Source organism: Alligator mississippiensis, chromosome 1 (assembly GCF_030867095.1).
Source record: "Alligator mississippiensis isolate rAllMis1 chromosome 1, rAllMis1, whole genome shotgun sequence".
NCBI classification, from domain to species: domain Eukaryota; kingdom Metazoa; phylum Chordata; order Crocodylia; family Alligatoridae; genus Alligator; species Alligator mississippiensis.
Window position 1 is genome coordinate 1413792 of NC_081824.1, and position 26613 is coordinate 1440404.

The 26613-nt window shown below is 45.6% G+C and overlaps 1 protein-coding gene across 1 annotated transcript in view; it reads left to right on the top strand.

The window, feature by feature from the left end:
* The window catches only part of RAB10 (RAB10, member RAS oncogene family), an 80410-nt gene extending 55157 nt beyond the window's left edge, over nt 1-25253 (top strand). Inside the window, exons 3-6 of the mRNA XM_059727639.1 lie at nt 12494-12632; nt 17188-17277; nt 17850-17951; nt 21969-25253. Coding sequence (XP_059583622.1) covers nt 12494-12632; nt 17188-17277; nt 17850-17951; nt 21969-22052 — 415 coding nt within the window. The 3' untranslated portion in view covers nt 22053-25253. The remainder of the gene's footprint in view (nt 1-12493; nt 12633-17187; nt 17278-17849; nt 17952-21968) is intronic.
* Nucleotides 25254-26613: the final 1360 nt, after the last annotated feature.

The following is a 26613-nucleotide window of genomic DNA, read 5'->3' on the forward strand; positions in this document are numbered from 1 at the left end:
AATAGGACCCTTCCTATTTGCTGCTGATCTCCCCTAACGAGTTTGTAGGCAGCCACTAAATCTCCCCTCGGCCTCCGGTTGCTGAGGCTGAACAGATTCAGGTCCCTCAGCCTCTCCTCATAGGGCCTGCCCTGTTGCCCTCCAACCAGGCGGGTGGCCCTCCTCTGGACCCTCTCAAGGCAAGCCACATCCTTCTTAAAGTGCAGTGCCCAGAACTGGATGCAGTACTCCAGTTGAGGCCGGAGCAGTGTTGCATAGAGGGGGACTCTCACCTCTAGACCGGCTTGAGATGCATCTTTGGATGCACAACAAGGTGTGGTTTGCTTTGCTGGCTGCGGTCTGGCATTGGCAGTTCATGTTCATCTTGGAGTCAGTAATGACTCCAAGATTGAAGATCTGCCTAAAAGATGCATGCTTTGACCTAGGTCCTGGGAGAAATTCTTTGAGATCTGTGTGTACAAGGGGGCAGGGGTTAAGGTGATCAGTCTCTTGTTCATCTTTTTCATTGTGCATTGTTTGCATTGTTGTCGGTATGCTCATACCAGGGGGGCAGCTCTTCACTAAGATGCCGGTAATGAAGTGTCGTGCTTTTGCGGGGGGGGGGGGGCTGGGTGCTTTTGGGTGGGTAGACATGGAGGGGGGGTGGTGTTTGTGAAAGCAGTGGTTCTCAACCTTTTTTGTACTAGGACCTATTTGTAAGCAATTGATGGCCTGTCCTGACCCCAGCCTCCCAGAGTGTGGGCCAGAGGGGGTGTGTGGGGGGCATTGGTGGTGGTGGTGGGGGCGCGGTTAAGACCAAAACGTTGGTGTAGTAGGTTAAGCGTTTCCCCAGTCTGCAAGGGAAAAGCCACGGTTTCCCACATTTTCCTCCTGTAAAGGAGACTCCATTTTTAAAGCTTGTTGATCCATTTTTAGAGTTTATTTGCGACCTTTTCATATATTGCGGACCGCTTCTGGGTCACGACCCACAGGTTGAGAAACTCTCTGAATATCCAGTTGCCTGTGGCTGAGTGCGCAACGTTAACTGGAGTGGAACGGTGCTCTGAGGTGGTAGAGCATCATTTTGAGAGGTTGGCTGCATCTTGCCCATATGCTCAGGACCAGGCTGAAGCAGGGTGTAGGCTTATGAAGCAATTTTTCCTCCAGTGGAAATTGCCCTTGGCCTGGGGAGTGTCTTTCTGTACAGGTTGGGGTAGTTTGACTGCTGGTACTATCTGGGCATGTTTTACGTGATTGATTCCCTGCTATTGGCGATTTGATCCATTCTCTACCTGTGGTGTGTATTTTAGTTTGGGGACTGAAAAAGTTGGCCAGACTAAAATCCTGCCTGATGCAGGGTTTCAGGTGAAATGTAATAGCCTGTGTTGCAGGAGGTTGGAATACATATCAGGTGTTCTTTAGGTTGTAACTTCTTTTAAACTGGTTGGTGAATGTTGCTGCAGAACGTTAGGGTTACTTAAGAAGAAATTAAGCACTTACATGAGTGCAGTTATAATGATCAGTGTTAACCTGAAATAGGATGTCTAATATCTATGCTTATAGCCACTATCTAGGTTTCATTTGGAGAGGAATACATCATGGAAGAAGATATTCCTGAGTCCTTGAGTCTAGTCTCTTGTGTTGCTGGCAGTTTGTGGAATTGTGGAGCTTGTCAGGCTCCAAAATTAAGTAGTTTAATTAAGTAGTTTTGCAACTCTCCCTGGTGGGATCCTTCCCAACCATGATGAAATCAAACAACCTCCACATTTGCAAGCCAGATGAGCTTTTCCCCAAGGCCAGATAATCCAGTCATTTGACAGGAAGGGAAGAGAGGGGGGTGGATTTATTGTAGGACTTTTGCACCTACTTCTGAAGCACTGTTAGACTAGTTGGACCCCAGATCTGATCAGCACTGGGGTTCCTGAATTCTTGCTTTTTGGCAACAGACGTGCAGGTCCTTTTTAAAAAAACTTGGCAAAATTCTTCATTTTCTCTAAGGTAGCCTGGAAGACTCTAATTAGGAACTGGGGCCTCATTGTTTTCAGCATGAGATAACTTTTTGCCTCCAGCTGCTTTTATCACTGATGCAAGAACAAACTTGTCAGCCCTCCACTTCCACTCTTCTCTAGTCTGGCAACTGAGCACGTCTCCTTCAGACCTGTGAGCTTGAGGTGGAAATTTAAATGTAAAATTTTAAAATAAGATAGAAATACATTCACAAAGGTTGCAAAACGTTCTCATTCCGTAATCAACATAGGAATACTTGATCAATGATTTAAAAAATGGTCCCAAAACATGAGTCTGAAGCAAAGTGACAGAATGTGAATAACAACCCCTTGATCTTTTTTCCTTTGGTAGTTCAAGATTTTTGATTTCGTGCAATGTCCACTGACATCTAATATCTCTTTTAGCTGTACTAAGTCTCTTCCAAATACCTTCAGTTGTTCTCAGTGGTTGTTTCTAGACTCCTTTGGTCGAAGTTCTTTTGCTCTGTACATTTCGACCACTTTGTAGAGATCGTAGTTCAGACACTACCACGTTTCACACTCATGAATATTATTCATCACATCTATGGTTCTGCATCACTGGGGAAGCTTGACTGTGTGACATTTTGTAATGACTGCTGTAAATGTGTGTGGCTGGCAAGTAGTGCATACATGTATTGGGAGACTGGATGCAACCTTCCTATGCTTGGGGCAGACTTAAATAAGGGACTGTATGCTTCTGAGCAGGTTCGTGCTAGTGCCGTGATTCAGCCAACTCATGCAAAAGGTTGCGCCACATACTTTGTGTGCTGTTAATTTGTTGAACAGCCATTGTCAGTAGAGATTAGGAGCCCCAGGAATTTCTGCTTTGAGTTTGGGAGCATGTCGGCTGCAATTGGGTGGAGAAGGACCTAGTTGTATTAGTCATTCTGTGACTGAGCTAGCTGTTTGTGGCTGTGGAAAAGGCAAATGTGAAATTTAGGGTGCCCTGGAGGGGGAGAGGTTTTTTTGCTATTGTACAGGACACTTGCTAAGGGGAACTAATAAAACTTGGCTGCTTTAGTATAGCAAAATGAGGGAGTAAAAGGGGGTACAGTTGCTGTCCAGATCCATCCAGAGTCAAATCTTGGGAGGGTGGGGGGTCAGAAAGGCTGTTAAAGCCATAGGACAATATCGGTACAAAACCCAATAAATAGAGTTTGAGTCTGAAAACCAGCAGAAAGTGACCTGGTTTTCCAGTGGGAATAGTGGGGCCAAAGGTGCTTGTAAGGTAGCACCAGAGGACTGGAGTGGAAGCAGCCAGTCCTACTCTAGTCTCCAACACAAGAAGCAGGTGCCGAGCTTGCCCCTTTAACTAAGGGAATTTCTGCTCCCTGTCTCTGGTGTAGAGACTTGACAAAATCTAGGTAATGGAAAAATTAGTCTTCACTCCACCCCATCGCCATTCTACTTCTTAACTCAGTAAGCAAAGAGTAAGCTAACCTGACGCTTAGAAACTCTGGAATGCAGCGGGTGGCCACGGGGGGCCAAGTGATTCAAGAAATAACTGAAAGATGTTAATTAGGCATAGAGGGCAGTTGGATTATAGATGGAATGAGGGTTGGTGCACAGTGGGTAAGTGAGCTAGCCTTTTTAGAAGACCATTATTTTCACTTGTTACAAGTGTAGTGGTTTAATCCTAATTTCCACCTGCAATGTCACGTGTAGCCATGTGGTCATACCCAGTTGTACCTTAATTATACCTTGGAGAAGCAAAGAACTGGAAAGTAACTGCTTGCACATCAGGACTTAAGTGTACTCCAACTGTGTGCTGAACTTTGCACAGATTGACCTCACGTAAGGAACACCTGAAGACTGGTGTTAACTTGTTTTTGTGAATCTCCCACTTCCTCAGTTTCCATGTAACTTGCTTTTTGGGGTTTTGTCAAGTCAGTAATGGAAGGTCTCCCAGGTAGGGATAAAGCTCAAGAGGTTGCAGCTGAATGAGTTGGGAAATAGGCCCTGTACATTTGGGGAAACTCGGTGTAGTCTTCCAGTTCTTGAGGCAGACGTGGATGAGGAATTGCATGCCTTCAGTCAGGTTTGTGCTAGTGCAGTGGTTGGTGCAACGAGTGCTAAAAAGTTGGTGGCTTTAATGGTTAAAACCTAAGAGAACATGAGACACTGAAAAATTCTTGTCTGAGGAAGACAAATGAGCAAAGTATAATGCAGGAAGATTTATTCAGCACTTTGTAGCAGTGATTATGTTTGACAGCTTTATAGTAGACAGGCTGCTAGTATAAAAGCATTAATATTACAATTTTTTTTGTTTTTTGTCTCTTTGCTTAAAAGCATTAAATTCATAAAGGTGAAATCTAGTCGTTAGTGGGAGCATCTACACATTCATTGCATTTAATTTAGTACATGTATAATCAAGTACTAAATAAATGCATAGTAATCAGAGTTACTGCGTGGTAGCAGTGGCAAACAAACACCTTTTTAGTGCTGCTGCTATGCAGTAGCCTAATAATACCGTGCAGTAGCATATCAGCACTGTCCATGCTGTGCCGTGCTACTGTGCAGTATTATTAGGCTACTGCGCAGTTGGCATCCTCTGTAGACATGCCCAGCGTTCCCTTTTTTCCTGTTTACCTGCTGCTTTTGTGGGCATTTGAACAACAATGCTGACCCCCGAGAGCCAGATCCTGTTCCATGTGTCATGTATTACAGGCATGTGATGCCCTAAGTGTGGTCCTATTCTGCCCAGCTTGAGTCCCTAAAGGAGATGAGTGGGTTTTCCTCCTCCTCCTCCTTGCTGCTTTTTGCAACTTAATCTTGAGGCGAAGGTGATGGTTGATTTCCAAAGTAGGTCCAATTAGTGGTTTCTCGGGGACGGGATCTTATTTCAAGTGTAATAGTATCACACTTGGGCGCTTAAGTAGACTCCGGTGCTTAAAAGTTGGAATAAGAGCTGGCCCCAATGTCTTTTTCCACCTCCAGTCAAATTTTGTTTGCTGACATTGGCATTTTAAAAACTATCCGATTCTCTGAGTGTGCTAAAACTTTCCTTTTGCACACAAGTATAAATTTGCGATTGCTTATTTCGGCATTTGTGCTTCAGAATCAAAGCATCTTGTGTTTCTAGGCCTTGGGGCTGCAGAAATAACCTGGGCTCTGTTTAAGGAAACAGGTGTAGGAATCAATGTAGTTCCTTAATAATTAGGATTCAGATGTAGTTGTCTTTCAATGTAGCTTGCACCTAGCTAATGTGGTGGTGTCAAGCTAGCTACAAAGAGCTGCTTACAAAGGTGTGACCCATCTTAGTGGGGTGGTACCTTTTTTGTTAACCTTTAATTAACATCCTTAACTATTTAACTCCTGTCCAGTTTTTCAAAGCATCCAGTATTTGCATAGCTTTAGGCAAAATAGATTTTATCTTATACTGCATCTACATAATACAAACCATTGAACTTTGCTTGTGACTTGAATCCTCCAGCCTGTGCTGTGTGGTTGAGCAACAGCCTATCCTTTAGAAAGAAAAGCTGAAACTCATCACAATTCTAAAATACCTCCAATGTTCCCATCTAACTAGAAACTGTCAAAACTTCTGCTGTTCCTGTGATGCCGTTAGTGCAGTTATCTCACTGCAAAAATCTGCAGTAGGCAAGAGTCTAAGAATTCAGAAGGGATAACATTGAATATTAGTACAGCCCTGTTTTGAGTGTGGTGCTTGTAAATGAGTACTGTTTTATTTGTAACTACATGCGATGGATTACTAAGGCAGTCCCCCATACTGCAGGTAATGACACCCTAAACCAATCTATCTGTTTTAGAAGTAATAAGGTTTGTGCCCCCCATAGCTGAAAAGTCCCTCGAGACTTTCACTGTGCTGAAATTTCACCAAATTTTATGCCTAACTTTTTTTTTCATAGCTTGTGGACTCAATCAGCTGCTGTCAGAATTTGAATGTTACTGGCTGCCTCTGGCTCTCTTGATTTGGGGTGGCCAACTAAGAGCTCTGCCAGGATGCCATCTGTGATCCTGTACTCTAAACCAGGCTTGTTCAACATACGGCCTGCGGCCCGCCAAGCCATTTTCTCTGGCCCGCGATGCTGCAACGGGAAATGAAAGTCAATGCTGTTTACTTTCGGTCCCACCCCTTGTCCCTCCCCCAGCCCCTCAGCAGCTTCCTAATGGCTGCTGAAGGGCTTGGAAAGGGACAAAGTTCCCACATGCACCATGTCAGCTTGGCATTGCTGACGCTGTGCGGCTCCTCCCCTCCCCTCCCCTCCCCTCCCCCCTCACTTCATGGTGTCCCTTCCTCGCCCCACCCCCTTCCTCATTTGCATGTCAGCTCCTCCCCTCTCCCACATTGCAGGGTTTCCATTCCTAGCCCTACCCCTCCCTTCCTCATTTGCATGCCGGCCCCACCCTGCACCTGTTCCTTCCTGCCTGCCGGCCAGCTGTGCAAACTGGAGCAGGTCGCGGTGCAGCAGGCAGGCAGGCACAGGGGGCGCAGATGCCGGCTCGGAGGGATGCTGCAGCTGGGCCTGCGGGAGATGCTGCTGCCTCTGCTGCTGTGGCTGTCGGGGCAGGAATCCAGCGCTATTCCTGCCTCCCCGCATCTCCTTGCATCTGCAGACATCGTGCTGGGGATGGTTTCATAGATTTCATAGACATTAGGGCTGGAAGGGACCTTGGAAGATCATTGAGTCCAGCCCCCTACCCAAAGGGCAGGACGTCAGCTGGGGTCATAGGATCCCAGCAAGATAAGCATCCAGTTTGCTCTTGAAGGTGTTCAATGAAGGCACTTGAACCACCTCCGGTGGCAGGCTGTTCCAGACCTTGGGGGCTTGGACAGTAAAGAATTTCTTCCTTATGTCCAGCCTGAAATGGTCTTGTAGTAGTTTATGACCATTCGACCTAGTCGTCATCCCTTGGGGCGCTCTGGTGAACAAACGTTCCCCCAGATACTGGTGGTCACCCCTGATAAGCTTATAGGTGGCCATCAGATCACCCCTGAGCCTGCGCTTTTCCAGGCTAAAGAGCCCCAGGGTGAGTCGCAGGCCCCGGGAAGGGAGGGACCCCTGCCACTTGGGCTCGGGCTCAGGCTGCCCCGGGGGAGAGGGAGCAGGGGGGTGTCCCTGCACTTCCTGCACCCCCCTGTGGAGTCCCCCCATGTCCCCCTGGCTGCTGAGCCCAGGTGTGCAGGTGTGGGAGCATCCTCGAGGCCACCCAGGTGGCAGAGAGGACACAGTGGGGTCAGGCGGCACCCCTTGACCCCTGCACTACCAGGCTGCGGCCGGACTGGACAGGCCGCGCGAGTGCTTGCTCCTGCTGGCCCACTGGGTGATAAAAAGTTCATGATCTGACCCCACATTCAAAAAGGTTGGACACCCCTGCTCTAAACGACCTCATTATAGTAAAGAATGTATATGTATGTATGTATGTATAAAATTGTATTTTATATATAATAAAGACCCCAGGCTTTGTTTCTTAGTAACAAAAGCTCAGCTAGGCTTTAATGTCTACAAACAAGCCTAGACACTAGGGGTGCCTGTACATGAGCAGCAAGGCTGCTTCGTATGGTCAAGGGCCTGCAGACCAAGCCCTATGAGGAGAGACTAGAGAACCTGGACCTTTTCAGCCTCCGCAAGAGAAGGTTGAGAGGCGACCTTGTGGCCGCCTATAAGTTCATCACGGGGGCACAGAAGGGAATTGGTGAGTATTTATTCACCAAGGCGCCCCCGGGGGTTACAAGAAACAATGGCCACAAGCTAGCAGAGAGCAGATTTAGATTGGACATTAGGAAGAACTTGTTCCCAGTTCGAGTGGCCAAGGTCTGGAACGGGCTCCCAAGGGAGGTGGTGCTCTCCCCTACCCTGGGGGTCTTCAAGAGGAGGTTAGACGAGTATCTAGCTGGGGTCATCTAGACCCAGCACTCTTTCCTGCTTATGCAGGGGGTCGGACTCGATGATTTATTGAGGTCCCTTCCGACCCTAGCATCTATGAATCTGACAGCATGTTGGAGCAGGTTAATTGATTCTGTTGGAGCATGGTAATTACTGTGCTCCAGCAGACTCCAGCGTCTCATGTATCAGGGTCCGCACACTTAAAAATGGTGGCAGGGGTGCTTTGTCTAAAAGTCATTTGAGTTTTCGATAAAGCATCCGTGCTGCCACTTTTAAGCATGGGGACACTGATACAAGAGACGCTCTGGGCACTTTTAATTAGAGTAGCTTTGAGGCTGCTCTAATTAAAGCTTTCTTTCCCCCACGCCTGAGCACGTGTATAAACACCCTCGTACCCATGACCATTTGGTACAGGATGCTAGCTGGGTTATTTGTATGCATAGTACTAGCTTAAAACATAGCCCCCAGCTCAATACAAAATATTCAGAGTTCCCAGGCCACTTATGCATTGATCAGATCAACTTCTTGTTACATCACTCTCATCCCCTCGTTCTCACCAGTCACTAAAGACCTCATTCGCATCCTGGTCTCAACAGGTGGTGTGACCTTTTGCCACAAAGGGGGACTTGTTCGCCAGGCTGCTTTGATCCCATTTTAGTGCCTTGGACCAGTCTTATCCAGTGTTTTCCCTCTGTCGGCCTTCTGAGGTGCAAAACTAACTTTCCCAACACTTCCACTGAAACTGTAGATGTGCTGAAATGTGTCTGTTCTCAGACCTAGTGCTCATACTGTTACTAGGGCCTCTGATTTCTACACATGCTAATCAATCTCCTAATTAATCCCTACTCCCACAAGGCCTACAATGGCTAGTTTGGTTTCACACCAAACACCAATAATGTTGAGCTGAAATTAGTTCTTTTGCCTCCCAGGTGTGCTTGCTTTGGGTCTGTTCTAAAAAGCAGCTGAATCTTTTTCTGCCTTCATTTTGGGCTAAGTGAGCCAGCCTCTCCGTTACCTCCTCTGTACTTCTTCCATTTTGCACGACTTGATCTGCTGCACTGAAATACTGTGGAATTTGTGCCTTGCCTCAGTTCAGGTGAGGCTTGGTATAAACTATGATGAGTTCTGGGTATAATTTTGGCAGCAGATAGACATGTCATTGACACTTTGGAAGTGCCACTTCTGACAGAGGAGTAAACTGGTACTTTGGCCAAAGATGCATGAACAAAAGGGAAGGCCTTGGTATATTTAACTGCCAGTCCGTGTGCAGCTGTCTTTGCAGTGTCACATGAAGATACCAACATTTCCTGGGCTTTTCATCCTATTAATAGTGAGTCAGCTCTCTGCACAACATGGCTGACTCCTTTAAGTGTTTCAGGGAGATATGCACCCCAGAGATTGCTGGACTTCACAAAAAGGTGGGCCTGCCCAATGACATTCTGCTCTTCAGGATGAGGAATAAACAGGTAAAAGAGGCAAGCCAAGGTGGTCAGATTCCCTTGCTGGAACAAAGATCCAGGGTGCAAGCAGCACAAAGCATTTCTACTGGAAAAAAGATGACCATTTCAAAGTAGCAATGGGGGACAAACCTGTCTTGGCTTACAGACAGTCCTGTTAGGCTTCAGAGATTTCAAATATAAATCCATAGTTGTGTGCCAGCATCTTCCATGGGGGGCCCCGAGTCCATCCAGGGGTGTCTTGAGTCTAAAAAGGGTGAGACCCACTGCCCTAGACACTCCATTCTGACCTCAGGCTTCCTGTTCTCAGACAGCAAACTTTTTAAAAACCAGTTTTGAACAGGAGCATATGGAACAAGAAATCATCCACAGACTGGATAGTGTTAAATATGGTTTAAACAGAGACTCTAGATTCTTATTCCATGACCCGACTTAGATTTTTATGATTCCTTTTGTTTCTCCAAGCACTGCCCCCTCTCTCCTCCTCCTCCTCCTCCCTTCAGCCTGTGTATTCAGATCTCTCTCCTACACTGCTCTCAATATGTCCTTACATGGCATCTGATGAAGTGAACTGTAGCCTACGAAAGCTTATGCTATGTGTACACATATATATGTATGCCTCAGCTGGTCTGTAAGGTACAAATCTACCCTGCCTTCTATTAGACTTCAGCCTGACATGGCTAACTGTGTCTATATACTTGGCTCCTGCAAAGGGGGAACTGCACTGCATACAGAGGGGATGCTTTCTGTGCTGGTGACTTGTCTCTAGCAACCGTATTACTTTCTGCTACCTTTCCTGTGAGAGACGCATCTACGCTTCTATTCATGTATCCATAGCAAGCAGTCATTTTATTCAAGTGTTGTACAAAACTGCCATCTGCTGAAGTCTCAAGTTTACCTCTTGTTCTTGTCTTGCTTAATCCTCAGAATGTTTTTACCCCCTTCAATACAGAATTTGGGAGGCATAAGGAGGCTCTAAGTTAGCATTTTTCAACCCGTGGGTTGCAATCCAAAAATGGGTTGCAAGAATATATGTAAGGGTTGTAAACAAACTTTAAAAATGAGTCAACAAATTTAAAAAATGGGTTCTCCTTTTCAAGGAGAAAAACATGGGAAATCGTGACTTTTTCCCTTGCAGGCTGTCGGTTCCAGCCTGCAAGGGGCTGCTTGGGGGGGGTCCCTCATTCCCTACACACCCACCTCCTGCCCCACACTGTGGGGCTGGGACCTGGGCGTGGGAGGCAGTGGGTTGGGAGTGAGGGGCACTGGGTTGAGACTGGCCATTACAAATGGGTACTGGTACAAAAAAGGTTGAGAACCACTGCTCTAAGCATTGCTCCTCTTGGGGCAAACGTTGAGGAGGCAGATGAAGTGTGCAGGTTCATTACTACTTATCACAAGTGTCTGAGCTTCTAGACTGCATCCAGTAAAAACGACTTCACCAAAACTTCTAGTAACAACAGTGACTTCATGTGTTCAACAATGGAGCATAAGATTAAGTACAGACAGTCAAAAAGCCTGAAGCTGAATTGATTCAGTCTTCACAGGTTAGTCTAAGCTGTGTAGCTTGAACCAAGAAGCAAGTGAACAGACATTCACTTTTGATTCCAGAAATGCAGCCACATGCCTACAATGGCCCAGGCCAGAAGCCAGGGGGCGCTAGAGCACACCTCCCTGCTTGGCTGGAGCAGAAAGCTTGGACCAAGGCTAGCCCTCCTGATGGGTGCGGGGGAAGTGAAAAGCATCCTGGGATGCTGGTGGACTGTGAGTTAACTTAAATCTGGAGGGGATTTGAGACAGAAGTTCAGTAAACTGCTTTAACCTAAATCAGTTAAGTCTGATGCTACATCCATACAGGTTTATCTTAAACCAGTTTCAGCCATTTTGAAAGTGGTTTATGTGCCCTGAACTCCTGTGGTGTTACAGACTTGAACTGGTTTCCACTCGCTATACAGACTTGTGTGTAATGTCTGTCCGTAACCTAAGTGTCTTAGAGTTCTAGGCCATTTCCTAGTTTCACTTTTAGATCACTTGTTGCAATATCAATCTGATATTGGTTCGGGATTGATTACAGGTATGTAACTGGATCAGGTTATTGGGTACAGGCTGAGAGCTCCTGCTGTCCCTTGAAGGGCCAGCTCTGAGCACTGGACTCCCAGGCCTGTTTGGGGTAGCAGTAGGCCGGCTTCTGCAAGGACTCTACCACCTTCTGCTTGCAAAGCTGCCTCTTTCCACAAGGCTGGGTGGGATGGAGGATTGGGTGTTTTGGCTTTGAGCAGTTTGACTAGGGAGCAGCTAATGACATACATTTTTTAACTTAGTGCAGGGTTGTTGGATATCTGAAACCCAGAGTGTTTCTTTCATTATGCAGCCTGAAAGTACTCTTGCTCTTAAAACACAGTGCTCCAAGTTCAGTACTTTTATTCTTCTAAGTGGGTCAGTGCACTTCCAGCAGTGACTCTTCTGTGTTCATATTTCTAAATCCATCTAATTGTTCTGTTAGACTTGACTAGAGACCCATGTTCATCATTGTTCAGAAATATTTAAGGGATGCTGTTTCTTCATATAGATGCATTTTAGTTGTAATCATAGATGTTTCTCGCTTCTTGAATATAAATTTTCTACTTAATTTCAAAGCATTTACTGCTCATTTTACAGACTCTTTTCTATCTTATTTTATACCTCTCTTTTTTTAAAGTTAGCAAAAGGGATAAAATCATTCAGTCGGTCAATCAATCACAGCTGCTTCCTGGTGGCTTGGAAACCTATTTGATTGGATTAGAATAAAGTACAAAAAAAGTGGTTTAACTAGCATTTTTCTGGTCAGTCAGTCAGTCTTTGTCCATGGGTTGGTGGATTCTACAATATTTATTTAAAACCATTTGGGAAACAACGTTTTATCCTGCTGAGCCTCCTGTCTTCCTGAATATCTCTATTCTCTCTCCTTTTTTTTCTGTCCATGCTTTTGATAGGAATGCTGAACATGCAGCTGCCTCTAAGAGGGAGAAGAAGGGTTCTTTTCTGAGTTTCCCTTTTAGTGCATAAACTACAGTGAATGCTTGTGCATGATACCAACCCATACATGTAACTAAAAATTGCATGTTTCTATGATATTTTGCCATGCAGCCGTAAATATGCATCAGAACTTACTGTCTATTCAATAACTGTTTACTCTTTGCAGGGACACAGCAGGACAGGAGCGATTTCACACCATCACCACCTCCTACTACAGAGGCGCCATGGGAATTATGCTAGTGTATGACATCACTAATGCCAAAAGCTTTGAAAACATCAGCAAATGGCTCAGAAACATAGATGAGGTGAGCAGCGCTAACAATCTGTCCTCTGTCCTAACCATATCTGCTATATTATATAAGGATCCTGTATTCTGTTGAATGGTGGATTCTGCTGAACCCAAGTTTTGGAACTATAGCAATTGTTCCTTCCTTGATACTGCTACTAACAGTCCCTGTTTAAACCATACTTATTGCAGTCCAGGTTGTGGATATGACTTCTTTAAGATGGTGTGGTGAGTGCTGATTGCATTCTTTCTTCAAAGATGCTTAAGGGATTTTTTTTCCTTGCTTAACCCCCCACCACCACCCACACCCACACACACACACTTTTTTGGCATTACACACTGAGCATTCTCGACAGTCTTGTGCTGTGGCTAGATGGCTACTTCTGTATTAAAAAGTAGGTGTGCACTGCTACAGATTTTGGGGGCTGATACAGATAGCTGATTTTTAAGGAGGCATATTGGCTGATACCGATCTGATTTCCGATACGGCTGTATGCAGCTGGTAAGTCTGTTGTGGTGGAAGGGGAGGGGGGAGAGAAGGAGCATGAGGGGGCAGATCAATGCCCCATATGGTATGGGAGGGAGTTGGGCAGGAGCTACCCAGCTAGGGCGGGCGTGAGGCAAAGCTGTGGCTTGTCCAAGGTGTACGGAGGGGGGTGCCCCCAGACCTGTGTGGGGTGGGTGGGCTGCAGCTGCTGGCTGGAGCCAGGGCTGTAGTGGGTTCTCCTTGGTAGGAGCTGGGTTTGGGGTGGGTGGCGGTGGTGCTGCGAGGGGACTACGCAAGGGGAGGAGGGAAGGCGGGGCTTCAGCCACCCCAGATTTCGCTGTAGCTCCTGCTTCCTGCCTGGTGCAGCCTCAGCTGTTCCTGGCACGTGGGTAGAGATGGTGGTTGAGCTGGGGCTGTGCCCAGGGTGGGGGGGATGACATTGAAATTTGGGGAGACACCCCCTTGTAGCCCCCTCCCATCGCTGCTGCCCTCTGCCCCAAGCCCAGCCCTGGCTCCAGCCAGCAGCTGCAGTCTGCCCATCCCACCCATTCTGCCCCGCACAGGTCCGGGGAACACGCTTCCCCCACCCCCGATGAGTCATGGCCTGCCCCTGCCCCACTCCCTCCTTCACCATGGGGGTATTGATCTGCCCCCTCACGCCCCTCCCCTCCCTCTTCCCCTTCCACCACACCAGACTTACCAGTTGGAGGCAGCTGTCCAAGCTGCTGGGCTATGCTCCTCGCTGCCTGTGTGCTGTGCTGCAGCTGTGCACATGCAGGGGTATTTATCAGCCAAATTATCAGCCACATGGGGCCCGTTTCCAGTGCAGCCAATTTTTAAAATATGTGCCGATCTGATATTGGACCGATGTATCTGTGCACCTCTATTAAGAAGATGCCTGTCTGTTGTCATTCCAGGAATATATCAACCAATAGGAAGCTTTGTAGAAGTATAAGCAGTTGAGAAATGAGACACCAACCTGCAGAGAAAGCTAAAATCTTTTAAATTCCTGGAAAATTCAGCCCTTGAGAGAGAATTCTCTTAAAGCAGTGCTGTCCAACTGGTGGCCCCTGCGCTGCATCCACCCCACAAGGGGTTAATGCATAACCTGTGGCCTCTTGCCTGGTTTCCACTCCCCCCATTACTTTTGCATAGAGGGGGACAGTGAGTCTGCTGCCCACACCAAGACTGGAAGGTGTGGTCACTAGCTGCTTGGAAATTGGAGCACTGTTAAGAGCAGTCTTCAAAATCATCAGATAATTGAGTCAAGTATCTCCTTTCTCTAAGGTTCAGAGTTGCACCATGTGATCTTGGGTTCTTCACTGCTTCTCAGCAGTTTCTTCCCTCCCCATGCATCCCTCTACTCACACACACCTGTATAAAGCAGTTAAACTAAACTGCATTCTGGTGCACAGTGTCAGATAAGGACTGTTTTTAAAGTTTTGGGGGAGGGAGGAGGGAAGCGAGAGACTTGAGGATATATCCAAGAAAGGGAAATAAGTAATTATGAAAGTTCATTTCCTAGCGGGAGGAGAATAAGAGAACAAATATGGGAGAAGTGGACAGTTGAGTGGGCATAGAAGAAACAGGAAATGGGTATTTAGGAAAATGTACAGATAGATGCATTATGACGATCAGTTGTAAGGAAGGCCCTGTTGACTCTGAGACCAGTGGAAGCAAGATCCTTTGGATTCTAATATTGTTCTTAAATCTGGAAAGTTAATGCAATCCACTTAAAATATTCTTTGTGATGGCTTTGATACTAAAGCAACATATGCTATTCCCACACTTTCAGATCTAAATTTAATCAGCGGTAGAAATCTGTGCTACACGGGTGCATTGCGGAAGCTGTTAGACTTGGTGCAGTCAGGGATATTTACTCTTTAGGAAGCAGTTTGCATTTGTGAAAGCTCATTAGTAGAGTCTTCTTGCTGAGCTGATCAGAAGTGAAATAATTAACAATACCAAGATTCCCATCTTCAGGTTCCATAGTTAACACTTCATTTCAGTGAAGTATCAGCTTCTGCATTCATAGTTATTTCTGCCAGTTAGCATGCTCTGGAAGATTGACCCCATGTGAACCAAAGTCGTCAGTGCTTTTCTGAAAGGCTTTTTTTTCTCAATCAAAGGTAAATTTTAAAGTATCTGGTCAAGAGCTTTAAATTCCAGAATACAATTTTGTGGCAAGATGGCATTTCTGGAAGTACCATGAAACTTTCTGTGGCTAGTGAAGGCTTTACAGGCCTGGCATTGTGCAGATGACCTTTGTTTTTAAAGGTGTCTGTTGGTGTTAGATAAACAGCAGTATGCATGTTTAAGGAGTCACAATCCTCATTGTACTTGGTCTTTAATCTCTGTCACCTAGTTTTCTCTTGCTTCCTATAATCTGCAGAAAAAAATCATCTGCTCCTCATCAGGTGGTGATAGTCTTTCTGACCCATCTGCTATTGGTTTTATGATATCAGAAATAATATCAGATTATGTAGAGCACAAGTCTATTCATTATCACTACTTACCATTCACTGCGAGGTAGTATTAAGGCTAATGAAACGAGCCAATTCAGATTACAAGACTTCAGGCTACTGGAAACACTCACATTATCCACTAACTGGCGCTTTGTTCTGCTGCTGCAGCACTGCTTTGCAAATCCTTGTGGACCAGTTTGACAGAACCGGTGCATGTTGTACTGAGTGTTTAAAGTGTTTCCCTAATAAAAGAAAATGTTTAATGAATAAACAGTGTTTAGTTATGTATTCTCTGTAGGGAGCATTAGTATTGTAATCTTGGAAACGTTCTGCCACAAATTCCCCCTGTTCTTACAGTACTTCTGAGTTTGAGCAATAGCCCTATGCTCACTTTGTTTTTCTTTTCATGGTGCCCTTTGTTGCCCTGCTGCAGGTGTAGTGAAGCCAGGGCCTGCACAGGGAGGCAGGATGCAGACTAGCAGCTTGCCGTGTCAGCACACCGCAAACCAGTATGAGGCACAAAGCTGACACTTAATCTTGTTCCTATGAGTTCACAGTTGTCCTTGTGCTGTGGTGCTAAACACTTCTCATTTCCCTTTTTCAAGCACTACGAAAGAATCCACTCCATCAGTTTTACTAAATCTCCAGCACCAGGTTTTTCTCTCTCTAGTATTCGTTTTTTCCAAAGGCTTATCATATAAATGTTCCAAAGGCATATCATTTAAATCTTGCTCTCTAGCTGCTGATTGAAAGCTAACCATCTTTTTTGTACATTAATGACAGCCCCACATCTGTCACCTCCCCAAATGACTCAGGAATTTCTAGGACTTTAGGGTTGTGTGTATGTGCGTGTCGGGGGGTACTTCGTGTTAACTGCTCATTTCTTAGATTTAGATTTTGTGTAGGTTAGTTTGAATAGGGGTGATCCTGCCTCAGGCAGGGGGTTGGATGAGCTGACTCTGGAGGTCCCTTCCAGCCCAGCTTCTCTATGATTCTCTGATTTGACAGTTGTCATTTTACCTGGATAAATGCCATGCTTATACAAGGTATAATGGGCAAAGGGGGAGCCTAGGTAAACCAAAGGCAGTTGTATCAAGCCTCTCTTTTGGGATAAGAGAGCTTTACTATTGGCAACCAGTTTGCCAGCCCTTTATTGTGGGATTTTCTTTATTCTTTGTTGTTTCTTCCCCTTCCTTAATGTTTTGGCCTTTTGAACACTAGCCTGGTCTTCATAAAGAAGTGTGTCTATTTGACAGTAACTCTGGCCCTTCTTAGCATGCGGTGGAAGGCTGAGTCTCTTCCTGGCTTGCTGAGCACTAGTCCTTGGAAAATGGGCTTTTCCACTCATCAGCTGTCATGCAGGAGAAAGATGAGAGACATGGCTCTTCTGTTGGGGTGGCAGGATTGCCTAAGTTGTAGTTTTCTCTGCTCTGCAAGCCCATCTGGATTCCTTATACAAAGCTGTCTTCTGAGGAATGTGCTGCTTTGCACGGTCTTCCTGAGCTGTAGCAAAGATGGGCCTATGCAGACAGGGACAAATACGAAGGTGAACAAGGTACGTACATGTCTTGAACAGAAGTGAACGCATATATTTAGAGAGCTTTCACTTGGTCTTGTTTTAGCATGCCAATGAAGATGTTGAGAGGATGCTGTTAGGAAACAAGTGCGACATGGAAGATAAACGAGTTGTCCTTAAAGCAAAAGGAGAACAGGTGAGTGTCCCCCACCCCAGAACCGACTCACTAAGGAAAATGTACCAGCATGGAGGAAGTTCTCCGCCAGTGGGTGAAGGTGAGGTAGAATGAAATCATTTAACCCACCTTTTGTAGAGCTGATGCCGTTGTATCACATTGGAGTTGGGCTCCCAGCAGACCAATAACACTGGACTTATTAATGTTATACATAAACCCAGGATTTTGGGGGGATTTCCTGGAGCTGTATTTTATGAATAGTTGCCACCTGAAGCTGTCTACCTTTAGCATGAATAAAGTAGTCTGTTCTGGGCATCTAACATTCTCCTGTAAATCTTTGCTTCGGTCATTTGCCAAAAATATAGCCCCATATAATCCTGTTTTATCATGTCAAAACCTGCTTTTATGTGAGAGCATTAGATTATCTATCCTGTACATTATCAGTTTTGCCAGTTAGTGCCTTTAAGTTCCTATTTGCCCTACTGAAAACGAGTTGCAGTGTAACAATGAGGTTTATAATTGACCAGCACCATGAGAACTGTGCAAAACTCTCTAATGCTAACCTTGTTCTGGCTTCTTTTTCTTTAATTTAGATTGCAAGGGAGCATGGTATTAGGTTTTTCGAAACTAGTGCAAAAGCAAATATAAACATTGAGAAGGCATTCCTCACATTAGCAGAAGACATTCTTCGAAAGGTAAGTGCCCATGGGATCTGGTCTCAGTTGATTTGCTTTAACAAGCACAACTTTCCTGAAATTAATCAAGTGCAGGTCAAAGCTAACAAGAACCACCTTTATCTGAAACAATGATTTCTTTTTTTTCCTTTCCCTCCTGTCTTTGTGCCCCCTCCCCCCATTTTACAATTCGATGTACCACCTATAAGATGAGCTAATGCTTCTGAGGTCTAGAAACCCTTGTGTATTCATATTGTTGCTGAGCTCTTGGCAGGCCACCTAGTCTTACATACCCCAAATTCATATGACTAGGTTTGGACATGAGAAGCAATTTCTTGTAGGACAGATTGGAATGAGTCTTGAAGATTTTTTGCCACCTTGAGCACTGAGGGACATCAATCACCTTGGAATTATCTGGGTATATTATGTCTAATGAATTCCCGGCCATTTCAGGAGCTTGAGACATTTGTTGGCACGTTGGTCTAGTTTTTTGTGCTGCGTAATTTAGAGTATTTTGCACTTTGTGGGATTAAATTCATTCTTTCCCAGTGTAGATCAGGAGAGTCAGAATGCATCATTGCAGTCTTTTTGTGACCACTTGCATAACAGGCCATAAGACTTCCTGAATTCTTGTTTCAGCTAGAATGTGTCTTAGAAAAAGACCTAGTTTTGACTCTCAAAATATTCAGGGCTGGAGTATCCACCTGGACCAGTGGTGAGCAGCTCCAGTGGTTAATTTCCTCAGTTAAAACTTGCATCTCATTTCTAATGTGGCTGTTTAGTTTCAACTTTTAGCTTCTGGATCTTGTTATATCTTTGTCAGCCTGGAGGAACCGTCTGTTAGCCTGTTCCCATGATCAAGTCACCCCTTAGCATTCTTGAACATCTTCAAGAGTAAATTGGATGCTTATCTTGCTGGGATCCTATGAGCCCAGCTGACTCCCTGCCCCTGGAGCAGGGGGCTGGACTTGATGATCTTCCGAGGTCCCTTCCAGCCCTAATGTCTATGAAATCTATGAAATTCTCTGACCCTCAGAAAGCTCAGTCTTTAGTGACCAGTCACTCTTTCCAGTTGCATATAACTCCTCTGCTTTTTCTTAATGCCCCTGTGAAGCATTTCGTTCACTTTTGAAGGTCTGTAGCCCTTCCCTAATGACCTTTTTCTCCTTGCTTGAGGCGCAAACTCATGATAGTATTTGTACTTTTGCCTTAGATGTACAAGCAGTGTGGAATTACTTTATGTCCTTAGTTGTCAAATTGAGTCAGCTCCTTAATTTCCTTAGAAGTTAGGCTTTCTGAAGAGCCTTGTTTTATAGACTTAGTGTTCCTACTGTAATTTACACTAGGATCAGCTCACTTGATCCCAGATTATCTACAGCTAGCCCCTCTATAAATTCCTCTCTACTTGCCAAAATTCAATCCAAGATAGCTTTACCTCTTGTTGGTATGCTGACCGTTTGCTAGATTTCTCTATCGGGTAACTCATCCAAAAAGTGTGCGCCCTACCATTATTTAGTAGGCTTTTATTACCCAGCCAGTCAGAGAAATTGCAGTCCTCTGGAATTGCATAATTACTGCCATTAGTGCTGCACAGAAGGCATAGCCCAACTGCAGGGTTTGATGCTGACACCTACAGTGCAATCCAAAGGCAAGACAGTGTAGTCTTAAAACAAGGGAACAACAAAAATAAAAGCCCTGAAAACTTGTAGGTAATAAACCACAAGAAGTTTATATGCAGCACGTCTGGTCTAGAGCTTTTCAGTTCTCCCTTGGCTATTTTCATGTAACCCTAGCAAATGAGGGTTGGAAGGGAGCTCAGGAGGTCACATCTAGTCCAACCCCTCAAAGCAGGATCATCCCAGCCAAGGCTTTGATCACGTTGCCTTCCATAATAGTTACACTCCTTAGTGCTCTCCCTAGAAGTTTATTTCCTCTCTAAGTGTGCTTGTCAGGCCAGGCCTCTCTTACCATGTAAACCAGAACAGCCTGTTCCCTTGGTTGCATTATCGGCAACTAAACCCGAACCCTCGCCTATGCTAGCCTGGGTGAGGAGGATGTGTGGACATCCAACAGGTCTTAAAACAGACCTGTCAAAGGGTGGAGGAACTTCCTGTGAGCCAATGGCCATCCGCACCTGGAGAGGAAATGGATGCCGCCAGGTCTTTCTGCCCAAAGAATTATCAATGATGCAAAGAAACTCCACTAACCTAGGAGGGTTGTTACAGCATCTAAGGTGCCCCGATGGTCGCAGCGACCTCGGGACTGATGCATCGCGACTCCCTTGGCTGAAGGCCGTCCGTCATTGCTGGCCAGCGTACTCTGTTCCTAGACAAAAGACACTTCGTTGTGCTGTGATGGCTCTGTCAGTAACTTGTCCTCATTTATTTATGACTCCACGAGTCTGTCACCTGGAGACTTTATTGGTAATGATTTTCTTTTCTTTCGGGTCCCCTGATAAAAGGAAAATAGAGTAGGATTTAGGACCCAACCAGATGCACACGTGCGCAGTGATTTGCTCTTAGCCAGTTTTAACAAGCTTTACAGGGATATCTGGGTGAAACTATAATAGCCTGTGATACATGGACAGTTGATTTAGATGCTCCTAATGATCCTTCTGGCCTTACTTACCAGCTCTGTGGAGGAACCTTTTGCCACTTCGAACCTCAGTTTCCCTTCATCTGAACAATTTGGGACAGTTTTCCAGGGGCATTGTGGCAAGGGAGAGCAAGAAACAGGTAGCTGTGACCCTGTAATACTGCAGCGTGAGTGGATCACGTAGATCAGGTTGTGAGCAGCCGAAAACAGAAGTTCATGTCTGATTGAGACCACTTTCCCTGTGGTTTAACCTCTTGCATCCTGTGACACAAGCAAGCCTGCTTTGTGCACTTTCTCAGAAATAATTTGGTGTGGTAACCAACCGAAAAGTAGATCCTGCTGAACAGACATGCAAGTGCTGCACAGATGGCATAGCCCAACTGCAGGGTTTGATGCTGACACCTACAGTGCAACCCGAAGGCAAGACAGTGTAGTCTTAAAACAAGTGAACAACAAAAGTAAAAGCCCTGAAAACTTGCTAGGTGATAAACCACAAGAAGTTTATATGCATGCAGCATGTCTGGTCTAGAGCTTTTCAGTTCTCCCTTGGCTATTTTCATGTAATCATAGCAAGTGAGGGTTGGAAGGGAGCTCAGGAGGTCACATCTAGTCCAACCCCTGCTCCAAGCAGGACCAGCCCCAGCTACGTCATCCCAGCCAAGGCTTTGTCTACCCGGGCTTAAACACCTCCAAGGATGGAGACTGCACCACCTCTCTGGGGAGCCGGGTCCAGTGCTTCACCACACCCCTTGTGAGAAAATTCTTCCTAATATCCAACCTCAACTTCCCTTGCTCCAGCTTGAGCCCATTGCTCCTTGTCCTGTCATCTGCCCGCACTGACACCAGCCCAGCTCCATCCTCTTTGCAGCCCCTGCAGGGAGCTGACGGCTGCTATTCAATCCCCCTCGGTCTGCTCTTCTGCAGACTCAATCAGCCCAGTTCCCTCAGCCTCTCCTCACCAGTCCTGTCCCCCAGCCGACAACCATTTTATTTGCTCTTTTACAGTGAGGTACTGGAATTTGATCATGGTTTTAAGTTACGAAAATGCTTGGCTACTGAATAAGTAGTCAGAAGTCCCAGCTAAATCTCAGTTCTCCTGTGACTTGTTGGTATGACTGATTAAACTTTGTTCTGTCCCAAACTTAGGGGCCAGAACCAGGTTAGGTTTCTTTTTGGAGTTTGAGCCCAAGCTGTAAAGCTTGTTGCAAACATCCAGAGCCTGGATTTCAGATACGGTGGTCCTGGGTCAGCTTGCCAAGGAGTGTCAATGCAAAGATCTCCACATTTCTGAGGAGGTTTAGGTCCACGTCGTTTCTAGACTTCCTTTTTGATGTCGGCGCTTTCCGCAAGCTTGTATCTCTCTTGTACCGCTTGTCTGTCCTACTTCATAATATAATCAGTGGTCTAATTCTCATTTTTGTGTTTTTTCTTCTTTCTCTACAGACCCCTGTAAAAGAGCCCAACAGTGAAAATGTAGATATCAGCAGTGGAGGTGGAGTGACAGGCTGGAAGAGCAAGTGTTGCTGAACGTTCTCCTATATCACCAATCGCCATCCACCGCCCCTTTTTTCTCGCTGTAAAACAAACCACTCTGCCCATTTTTAACCTTAAACGAATGTTTTTGTTTCTCATCTTAACAGAGCTCCAGTATCCCCGTGTTCTTCTGGTTAGGACAGCTTGCTGACTATAATTTTCTCAACAAAATGTATAAAAAGAAAAAAAAATCATGTCCGTGACTTCACTTTTTTTTTAATGTCCCTGCTCAACTCACCACTACATTTTGGTTGTATTATAGTCCCGTTACTCTTCACATTAAAACTTATAGCAATCATTTAAACTCTACTCTGCAAATTGTATAAGAATAAAAGTTAGAATTAACAATTTCTTTGGTACAACAGTGGAATTTTCTGTTATAGATTATGTGCTTGAGTCACCATATTCTATAGACAGGCATCAGCAGAAGAGCCAGGAAAACACTCATTTTCGCCTTGAGTATGTAAATGGGGTTTATTTTTTGTCCTGTGCCTTATGTGGAAAGGAACATTTTTTTCCTTTTTTTCCTTTGTTCTGGTGGAAGCATGTGCAGGAGATTTGATTATACATCCACACTTGACCATTTTAAATTATCGAACTCTTTGTGGTTGCTTTACTGTGATTTGTTGGTGTGATGATGCATCAAGGACAAAGGGTGGTGCAAAAAAACCCACAAAAAACTTGCATTTAATGTTCTGGGTCTCCCCTTGGGTGACTTAGCAATTCAGAACTGTTCCCGCTGCCGTTTTTTTTTTAATTTTACCTCCCTCCTCCCCTTCCCGGCGACTTCTTTCTTTTTGCCTGCATGCTGCTTTTATTTGCTTTCCTTCATGGTGTGATGTGTTAATGGAAAAGATGGCAACCTTGTAAGTTTGCCAAACTTAATACAAAGCACTGATTTAGCTTTCAAGATAAAATGTTAAAGATACTTACTAATTTCCCTCTAGCCAATGTCGATTCACTAGTATCTCTTCTCTCCTCCTGCATAGCCGTTGGGTTTTATGATATGGAAGAGTTGTTTGCATGCACTAGTTTTCTATGGAGGGTGATGTGGTTGTCTACTCTATGTGTATGAATATAACATGCCATTCCCAAACTGACAACAGTTAACTTGAACTTAAAAGTTCTCTTGATTTGGTAGCTGCTCCAATGAGTCGTTTGGTAGCCTAGCAAGAGGTTCAGTAAAATAGATTTTTTTTTAAAGAAAGAAAAAAACAGTTGGCAGTTGTGTTGAATTACTGCTTCCCTGAAACTTTCCATTTCCCAGTGTTAAGTTTAAAAAAAAAATGTATAGTAAATAAGAATCATCTGTACTTAGCTATGGTCGTTCTTGACCTCACTTGAATCCTGTTGGAAGACCACAGGTGATTCGGAAGGGAGACAGAATCAGCATCCCTGTGTTTTTCAGCCCCCTTGAGTATTTAACTTGCTTTTCCAGTTTTTTGCCTCTCTGCTTCCTCTGTAGATAAAGACCTGCTAGCTACGCTACCAGCGTCCCAATAAGACACCTGTGTGTTAAATAGCTGAATGGCTTCATTCATTCCTGGCAGCGAAGGGGCTGAAGAACACCGGGCTGATTTAGACCGCTCCTATTGAATCGGGTGTCTTGTCAGGGACAGCGTTTTAACATCCGCCTGGCTTGCCTGTACGCACTGTAGGAGGACTCCTCCGCTCGGAAACAATTGTAAATGGAGCCCCAGAGTCGAATTCTGGTAGTCGGGCGGGTTTGCGCCTGACTCATGCACTTGCTTTCTTGATCTTCCTCCACTTAATAGTAAGAGCAAATGACCTGACTTGACTTTAATGAATTTACAGTGTTTTTAACTTCCTAGTTCTGACCCGCTCTGTGTAGTAACTTTACTGATGTGTCTCCCTCTTCCTATGTGTGGTGTGGTTTATTTTTATTTTTATTTTTTTTCTGTCTCTCTCTACCTGTTAACCCTTCCCAGTTGAGTGGCTGTTGAGGTAAAGGCAAGGAACTGGGATTCTAAGGGATTAAATTTGACATGGTTTTGTTTCTCGCCTATTGATCAGCTTTGTAAATAGAGAGAATCCGGCTACCTTTTTGTTAAATCTGCACTTTCTAACATTATCAAAAAAGGGAAAATGGAGTATACTTCCATTTTTGTATAATCTCTGTCTAGACTGTGAGCTTTTTCATTTGCTTTGTGGGGCTCTGCCTCTCCTGTGCAAGTCTGTTGGGATCCTTTGTGGAAGCTGTGTTCGTTAAAACACCAAGCAGTTGGAGAACAGTCCACTCTCTGGTACTACTAGCTACAAATTCAGTTTCATATTCTACTTAACAAGTTAAATAAACTGAAATATTTCTAGATGGTCTATTTCTGTTCATATAAAAACATGATTTCCAACTGTGTGGCTTGGCTTTCATTTATTTGTGGAGTGCGAGGCACATTTACGGAGGAAGAAGCCTTAAGCGTACGCGCCTCTGCTAAAGCGAAACAATCCTTTTGGGATATGTGAGTAATGTTTATTGCTGGCTCCCAAACCGCTTGTGAATCGCATACTTGCAGGAGGACCCGTTCTCTTCCCCTGCCACCCCTGCCCCTGTGGGTAAAGTCTGATGCTCTAAAAGGAGACTTCCACGGACCCCTTCCAGGCAGTGATGGAGCTCTGGATTCTGCAGCGACAAAGTCCACATTTAGTTTTTTAATTACCCTGGCACCAATTAATCCCGCTGCACACAATGTAGCCTGTACCAGTGGAGGGGTGATCTTTTTTTAACATAACTAGCCCCCAGAGGAGCATCGCCGCTAACTTTTTTTTTTTTAATGCTATGGCAAAAATTGTAAGTGAATTAAATTCCTAATCGAAATGAAATCTATTTGTCCAGTTGCCTTTACAGGATTTTAAACATTCAGTGATTTACGCCCCAGTCTTCTCCCTCGGCTGTAAGACAGCGGCGCTGTGAGCAGTAGCAGAGTAGTCGGTGGCAAGGACCTCAGGAGTCTGAGACGGGCAGTGCAGTTTTTAGCCTTGTTGGAAGTTCTGGCTGTGATCAGGTCTAAGCTCATTAACTACCTTGCTTACGATATTTTAATTACACTTTAAAAATTTTTTTTGGCTAACCCACTCTAGCTGTTCATTTACAACCATTCTTTTGTACCACTTACTGTATAAAAGAGCGCTGTCCCCTCGGTCATACCGTGAGCAAATAAAAGCTTTTATAAACTTGAATCTGTTACTTCCTAAGCCGTACTGAATAGTCCCTCGACCTCGTTAAGCCTGCTCCATCGTAGAGGGTGCCGGTAACACATCTGGAGGTGGGTGAGGGGGCAGGAGGGTAAGCGACAGTGGTCACTCCTCGAGGGACGGGCAGAGGAAGGCGAGTCGTGCTGTTCGGAGATGCTCGGGGGTTTGGGAGGGTTCCCCACCAGCCGTCTGCCCCGTGTCCAGGCTGCGTCTCCTAGGAGAGTAGCCAGCAGGGCTGCATAGCAGTGAGCAGGCAGCGGTGAGCAATGCATTGCACACGTGGACACCCCCCAAGTCTCTACAGAAGGGCAAATCTCATAACTCTATTTATAACCGAGGTACCCCTACTCTGTGCCAACTCCTCTAGTGAGATGTCCATCCTTGCTGGTCCCTGGGCCAAGTCCAGGCACCTGCAGCTCATCCCGTGCCACGTGCAGCTCCCCGCTTCCAAGTTCAGCACCTAGAGCTCGCTCCCTCCTGAGTTTGGGTTTTTCTAGTGCACTCACTACTGAACCTAAGTGTCTTCAGCTTACACCACATTGCACGGACCTCACTCTTGTTACCCCTGCTTTCCTAGTGAACACTACCTTCTTACTCCTCAACTTCTCGGCTCCTGTTTTTTTCTTTGAAGTAGCATTTTGCTCCCTGGGTCTTACCAGGCCACCCAGGGGCCAGCAAAGCCAGTTATTCCCAAGGTACTTTGCAGTCGTAGCTTAGCTATGAGGGTCGTTAGTATAACTACGGCCTAGCAGAGCCCAAACCCCTACAACTAGCACTGCTGAATCCTTCCCTGTGACCTTGGTGTAACACTGCTATAGCACGAGGGGCAGGATTGCCTCCGCTTCCAGGCTTGGATGGGCGGCTCAGATTGCTGCGGTCTCCACTGCTGTTAGTGGGATTGTGTGTAGGCGTGCCCTCATGCAGCGAGTGCTTACAGTGACGTTAAGAGTTGAGTTGTGCAGGACACGATTCAGGCTCCTCTGCCCTGGCCTTTCCCTGTAGGAGGCGGGTGGAGTAAACTGCTGAATGAACTGCACTCGGTTTTGTGAACGCACAACAGGTCCTTGAGGTGCACAACAGGTACAGTGCCCAGCGAAAGTCTGCTTGCTCGTAGAGGAGACGGCAGCGGTTTTCTGCAAAAGGGGCAACTGAAATGGGCCGCCCAGCCGCTTCTGCGCGGCCGGGTCCTCGGTTCTGTTCGGCTCCTGGAGGCTTTGAACCTTGATAGCGGAAATAAGCCCAAAGGGCTGAGGGCTTCAGCCCCTGCCACTGAGCTCTTGGAGCCATAGACCACCTGGGGTAACACGACCCCTAGTAACCAAGCTCTTCCACATCGGGTTCCCCT